This window comes from Glycine soja, chromosome 13 (genome assembly GCF_004193775.1).
Source record: "Glycine soja cultivar W05 chromosome 13, ASM419377v2, whole genome shotgun sequence".
NCBI lineage: Eukaryota > Viridiplantae > Streptophyta > Magnoliopsida > Fabales > Fabaceae > Glycine > Glycine soja.
The window spans coordinates 18,224,136-18,231,553 of NC_041014.1; the positions used below are offsets into that span (position 1 = coordinate 18,224,136).

At 27.1% G+C, this 7,418-nt stretch overlaps 1 protein-coding gene across 1 annotated transcript; it reads right to left on the reverse strand.

Moving 5' to 3' along the window:
- Positions 1-1,025: 1,025 nt before the first annotated feature.
- Positions 1,026-5,226, reverse strand: LOC114382082 (two-component response regulator ORR9-like). The gene is made up of 5 exons (XM_028341318.1): positions 4,991-5,226; positions 4,572-4,675; positions 3,243-3,320; positions 2,305-2,372; positions 1,026-1,459 (listed from the first exon to the last, which is right to left on the reverse strand). Exons 1-5 carry the CDS (start codon positions 5,118-5,120, stop codon positions 1,204-1,206), a joined length of 636 nt encoding a protein of 211 aa, XP_028197119.1. The 5' UTR covers positions 5,121-5,226; the 3' UTR covers positions 1,026-1,203.
- Between the last annotated feature and the right edge of the window lie 2,192 nt (positions 5,227-7,418).

Consider the following 7,418-nt stretch of genomic DNA (forward strand, 5'->3'; position numbering starts at 1 on the left):
TTTCAATCCCCCAATAAGACAATTGTGACATAAAATAGCTCAACAGATAATAACTCCCAGTTTAATAAACACAAACCCCTTCATTGACAAAAAACAAACAACAACAAAAAAAGCAGCTACACTACAGAGGGTGATGAACCCTAAATGAGACATTGAAGGAAAAAATCATAATACAATTAAAAGAAGACTCACCAGAAAGTGATGAACAAAGTGTGGAGAACAAAACCCTAGAGAATAGAACAGAGCATGTGAGGGAGAACGAGAATGAGCCATTGCGAGAGAGAAGAACCCACCACGGAGAGAGCAAACCGAGTGAGGGAGAACGAGGCTAGAAGGGAGAACGAGAGTCACGTGAGAGAAAGGGTCGTTGGAGAGGAAGTGAGGTCCATGAAAGAGGAGAAATGAGGTCAATGAGAGAGAAGAGTCACTGGAGACGTGCGAGAGAAGAGTCGCAGGAGACGTGAGAGAGAATTTCAAATTCTCTTTATTTATGTGTAATTTTAATTCTCACCTTTTGAAGTGATCAGAATTCTTTTCCAAAATGGCGTGAATTTAAATTCTCTCACAATACTTTATCCAAACAGCTTAACAAATTGCATAGTAATTTAAATTCATTAAATAATTGATTTGCTCCGTTAAATTACTGTATTCAAAGGCACAGTTATTGCATTGATCCCAAAGGTAAAAAATTCCTATGCATGTTTAGATGTATTAGCTTTTGTAATGGTATTTTTAAACTTATTACAGAAAACAATTGGTAATAAGCTAAAGTGTGTTCTCCCATTCACATATAGTTTTTTTTTACACCAATGAAAATCATAGTTATAATTTTATCACATTATATTATCTAGCATATTTTTTTTTTTATCTCTCCCAAGATTTCGTGTTGGGTGTCAAAATACTATTTTTTTTCTATATATATATATATATATATCAACCACTCTCTATAATATCAATTTACTCCACCACTAGTCCTCTACATTTTAAGTCTTGCTCTATATATTTTTTTCTTATTGGTGGGAATCAAAAATAATGTTTGTGGGTTTATAATAACTCATACATTCCTACTCAAATAATTGAGTTAAACTTTGGTGATGTCTTACATGTAATTTTAAATTGTGACAGTTATGTGTTACAGAAACAAACTGTGTACAATTACTGGAAAATGTACTTGACACAATTACATATATAATTGTGTAGCAACTATAGAGACTTCCAAAATCGCAATATTGTAGTTGCAATTGTCGATACAAATTGCAGTTTAAAACCATGCTCCGGACACAATGCCTTAATGGTATCGATATAATTGTCATTATCGTGAGAAGCTACAGATCTTTCAGCAGATTGGTCTTGTTCACTAGAATTATCAGAGGATTTGAGAAAGCATGGCTGAAGCTTTTCTAAATCTGATTGCTGAAGAGGCTTCAATAGAAACTTCTCTGCCCCTCCTTCCAAGCACCTGCCAAACACATGCCAGTTATAGAATGCCCAGTATATCAATGTGTGTTCCAAAAAAATTATTTTGTTTTCTTATAGCACATTTTTTATTTGAAAGGTTATAGCACATTTTCTTAACATTAGTTAAAATAATAATTGAGCTTATAACTAATTATAATTTTTTTAATAAAATGTCCTTTAATATTGCATTATTTATTTTAATAAAACATTTTTTCTTTGAAAAATGATAAATATTCAAAGTCAACTAAAAAGACTAAAATTATTTATAATTGCTTAAAATGTACTTTTTATAGAAAATAAAAAATAATATTTAATAAAAAAATATATACACCTAACATTTTTATATCACTTTATATTAAAAAATTAGTTACATTAAATACATTTAATTTAATCAATTAAATTTAAAAAATTTACTATATAGGACTAGTTTTTTTAAGCTTTTTTTTAACAAATATTTTTTTAAAATAAAATAAATAGATTTATGATTTTTGGTGTGTTTATCTAAATTATTTTTACTTAAAATAAATAGTTTTCTATTTTTTTAAAGCAAATCCTATATGTTTCTTAAAAATTATTTATATAAAAGTACCTTTTTTCTAAAATTACTTCTTTTTTAAAAAAATATAAACAAATGAGCCATTAATCAACAACTTTATATTAAAATTAAATTTAAAATTTTAATCAACTTTTGAACTTTTAATAAATTTATTAATTGTTTTTTCGAAACACAACCTAAATGTAAAGCAAAGAGGTATCATTAAAGATTAGTTTTTTTTTTAAAAAAAAAAGGATTTTGTTGATGTTGTCTTTCTAATATTGTCAAGGATAAATAAAATATAAACTTACATGCTGATTCTAGATGGTACGTTTTCTGATGACATTATGACCACGGGCACATCTTTCCAAGAAGATCCCTGCAGCTATAACAAATGTCAACAAAAGAAAAGAAGGAAAACAAAAGGAACAAATAATTAAAGAAAAGAAAAAAGAAAAAGTAAACTTTGATCCTGAAATCTGATCTTTTCCTTTTTCTTTCTCTTTCTTGTTACTGAAAATTGCAGCGTCTCTTCTAGACTTAAAAATAAAGTTTTAACCATAAAATATAAAGTTAGAATGATGTTATTATTCATGTACTTTTACTAGTTCGATTATAGGTTTAAGTGTGTACTGTGACATTTTTAATTTAAATTATTTGTGATTTTTTTTTCAATTTTTAGTTAATTATTATTTTTTAAATTAATTAAATAATATGATCTTTTTTATGATTTTATTTTATTTAAAATTTTGTAGTTTTTTTTAAATGTTTATAATTTAAATGAGATATCTTAAACAATTTTTTGTTTATCCCAAACTCACTAATTAAAATATCAAATTTCACATAAAATAAAAAAATCTCAAGTTCTCTCATTTTCAAACTTTAATCTTATTACATGTTATATTTTTTTCAATTTCCGTTTAATAAACTTTTAAAATCATTTCATATCTTAATGAAAATGATAATTAAGGATTCTAGAAAGAATTTTTTTTACAAATCAACAAATTTACTAATTTTCAGTAATAAAAATCTTGATTAACACAAAAATCTTATAACGTAGTAATAACTACACATAATTTAAATAAAATTGACTAAAGCAATTAATTAAGCTACATCTCATGACAAAAACTCAAAACCATTTAATGAAAAACTGATGCTGGCTAGGCATTCATGCACGCTAATGAGAAGCATTATGAATATATTCTAAACTGTTGATTCACGAGGAAGTGGAATGGAACTTAATTTTGACCTTGATTCGTTTGAGTAAATCATAGCCACTCATTCCTGGCATGCAGTAGTCTGTCATGATCATATTCACTTTGATTCCCTGTAATTCAAAAGATTCAACAGTACATGTTTTTAATTACAATTAGAATTAATGAAGGTATTATATAGTTATACTAAAACTAGATACATAGATAGCATTAGAATTTACTAGGGAGAAAAATTACCATGATGATGGACCAGCAAAAGAGACATTTAAAGAAAAGAAAAGAGGAGATTAGATAATAAGCTTCTTGTAAAGGAAATTATGCTAAATCAAAGGGATTTTCTTTTACTGTTAAGTCATAGGGTTATCAATAACTTGTTTTTCTTTTTTCTGAATTAACAATTTATATATAAATATATATAACTTCTTTTCTATCTCCCTTTCACCTCGTTTTTCTTTCTCTATCTATCTTTCTTCATTTTCTATACATTATTTGTCACGTTTATCCATATTCTATCTTCCTTTACTTTTACTTCCTATCTCTCTTTTTTCAAAAAATGGGGGTAAATGTTTAATATTTTTCTCAATCAAATCTTTTATTAAAATAACTAATTAATGGGATACCAATAGAAAAAGAGCTTCCTACCTAGTGTTATCCTTCACTTTTTCAAATAACTAATTAATGGGAGTTTCGTACCTAAATGCAATTAGAAAAGGCTTCTTTTTCAAGAAAACAGCCAAATCCTTTATTAAAATATACGTTTTCTCCCTGATATGATCAAATGATGACTCGTATATATATATTCTAAGTTTCTAACGCATTCTTCAAGAAGCTAGGCAATATATACGTGGAACGAATGACATATATGCCATATATATAACTTTTAATTGATGATGGACTGAAATTCGAATTCTAAATCATAGTTCATTTTGATACATATACTATAACTGGTCTAAATGAATATATGTAACGATGAAAGAGAGAATTCAATACTATATAGAAAGTCACATTAACTGTTAAGATTACCTTGCGTAACTATATAGTCTGCTATGAGCTTCATGTTGTTTACATTACTAACAAACAAGAAATCGCCTCACTTTATTTTGATGAAAATTTTATAAGAGAAAAAAATTGCTAAATCATACGTTCTCTATCATACATATATTTAATTATGGATATGTATTCTATTTTAAAATAATAAAAAATGGGAGGAATTCTGAAAAAAAAATGATTCTGAAGAAATCGAATAAAGGAAACGTCAGCTACAAGGTAATAAGTAATAACTTAGCTAAAATGCAGTAAATAACTACATCTAAGAAAACTCAGCAAAGAGAAATTAGTGAAGGAGTAATTAAGAAGATTATTACGTTTAGTTGCAATGATTCCGAAGAAGTTGAGGAAGAATTATCAAGGTCATCATCAAGCAGGCCAAGAAATTTCAAAGCCTTGTCTCCAGAATCCACAAAGGTAGCTGCTTCATATAACAAGCCAAAACCACATATAACCAAAAAATCATAAATTGGACGTTTAAATATTAGACACAAAATGGAAAGAATTGAGAAGAGAATAATGTTTCAAGGCCAAAACCATTACACATAACCATAAAATTGGGAGTCATCACAAGATGGTTTGGTGGTTGGGGGCGTAAGGGTTGGAGTAATAAGAAAGTCCTAAGTTTAAATCTCTCCACAAACAAAATATATTAATTGCTAGTATTTGCCGGAAAAACAAAACCGTGAAATTAAAAAGAAGAGAAGAAGAAGAACAACTAGTGATAACTACTTACCTTTGCATGAAGAATCTCTTAGGAGCCTCTCCAAAAGCTTCCTATCTATGACACTATCATCTACCACCAACACATGAAAATGCTGTTGCTGCTCATGTTGTTTTAGCTTTTGGCTATTCACAAGCTCCATCTCAGTACGTAGTGTTCAGATAAACAATCTTCTTAACCTGTTAGCTAACTTATCTACTTGAAAATTCGTTTATATTTATCATTACACACAATGCGTGATGTGTGTGAGAGAGAGAGGGGGGGGATTAGAAAGAGAGAAACATGGTGAATGAGAATGAGAGGTGGCATGTAACTGTCTTTAGCTTTTTTCTATAAAAGTGGGTGCGTGAGAGGAAGAAAAACTGTTGAGGCACAGAAACAAGCTTGTGTGTGCTTCATGCTATGATCTTTTGACCCTAGATATTCTCTACCTTATTAATTCAACTATCACTCCTAACTTTCTTTCTCTTTTCACTTTCAATTGGATTTTATTTGATTGCTAGGGGGAAGAAGAAAAAAGCCAACATCTTTGTTCCCATTCGATCATCATCATGGTGGAAAAAGGGTTGATTTTCGGTGTGGATTGGATTAATGGACTATATTTGTCAAAGACTTTGAAAATTAAGGCAACCCTTCTTTCTTATTAATTACCTCGTTAAAGTGCTTTTCTTTTCTTCTCAAATGTATTTTAATTGATTGGATTTGTGTTCAATAAGAAGATTTGATTGTTATTGATAAAATAAGTTTTTAGAAGTAATAGTTATAACAAATTCAATATTTATTATGAGTAATTTTTTTGATAAATTATTGTGAGTAATAGTATATCTTTCTGCAACTTTTTTTTTAAAATATTTTTACTAGTTTAAAAATATAGTATTAGAAAATATCAATGTATTTAATATATTGGAAATATATAATGCATTAAATACTTATCAAAAAGAGGAAGTAAGAAGGTAAGTAGGATTCGTCTCTTCCTTGTCTTAACTTTATTATTTCTATTTCACTTTTAAATTCCATTTTATAATGCTCACTGCTATCACATGCATTTTTTTTAAAAAAAAAAATCTTAAGGCATGCATGGGTTGGGAAGACTATGATCCAACTAACAGATACTTTAGCTTAGTATTTCTCTATGCATGGGTGGTCTTTTATTCAACATGATTTCTTTCTTATCACGATGATGTAAACATGAAGAAATTATTGATATTGTGTAGTGTGTTCACATGCTAGACCCTTCTAGTATGTTAGGGAAAAGTCAAACTCTGATAGCTATGCATAAGAAAGAAAATTATTGATAGATGTTCAAATTATGTTTAATTTAAAATTTATACTTTTTTTTCTTGTAAAACAGAGATATATTATATACTAATCCATTTTAATATAATAATTTATTTTGATAATATATATATATATATATATATATATATATATATATATAGTAATTATTTTCAATTAGTTTTAAATCTTTGGTTAAATTATAATGCCGATCTTGTTAACTTTTGAAATCCATGATTTTAGTCTTGTTAAATTTTAGTTGTAATATTTGATTTTCCTAATTTTATAAATTGGTGATTTTGATCCTCTTAAAAGATTATTTATTAATAATTATGATTAATTGAGTTATTAAGTTAATTAAAATCATTAAGTATTAAAAATTTCATATAAATTATTAATAACCTTAATTCTCCACAACATTATGTTTTTCTTTTCTCCACAAATATTTCTTTCATCTTCACTATTATCGCACCCAACCCTATTAGAATTAATAATTTTTTATTAAAATTTTATAATCATTGATAATTTTTATTTAACTTATAATTAATTTAATATCTCTAATAATCATACTTATTAGTAAATAATCTATCAAGAGACCAAAATATGTAACTTATAAAATTAGGGAGATCAAATGTTACCACTAAAATTTAAGGAGACCATAATTATGGATTTAAAAAATTAGGGAATCAAAATTGCAATTTAGCCTAAATCTTGATAATTAATTTTAAATTTTTAAAATAAAAATAAAATATCTTAAATAAAATACTAAAATTAATATTAAAAATGTTTAAAAATTTGTTTTATATTCTAAAGTCTTAAATTTAACGAATTTTATTAGTTAGACTACACAAGATCCCTTTTTACAAAGAATTATGTTTGAATTTATCCTTTATATATACTTTTGATTGAAACAATTAAGTCTGAAATTGTGAAGAGATATTAATTGCAAACCCTGCCGTTCTCTTTAGAATACCACATTTGTCTACGAGATATACACAAGAAAAATGATAAGAATATTCCTGTTATCTTTCTTTCTTCGTATTTGTTTGACCATTGTAGGAAAAAAAATTGTACGTCCGAGGAAATCTCATTGTAAACGTTTCCGAGAACTCGCTTTATTTTTTTAATACTTTAGACCATTTTGCATACACATATAACTCTTGTG

Excerpts from the sequence above, each read along its gene's own strand:
- LOC114382082 (XM_028341318.1), bottom strand. The coding sequence starts at position 5,120 with ATGGAGCTTGTGAATAGCCAAAAGCTAAAACAACATGAGCAGCAACAG. Across the intron at positions 3,321-4,571 it reads CGGAATCATTGCAACTAAAC|GGAATCAAAGTGAATATGAT; the intron begins GTAATAATCTTC and ends TTTGAATTACAG. Across the intron at positions 1,460-2,304 it reads GTACCATCTAGAATCAGCAT|GTGCTTGGAAGGAGGGGCAG; the intron begins GTAAGTTTATAT and ends TGTGTTTGGCAG.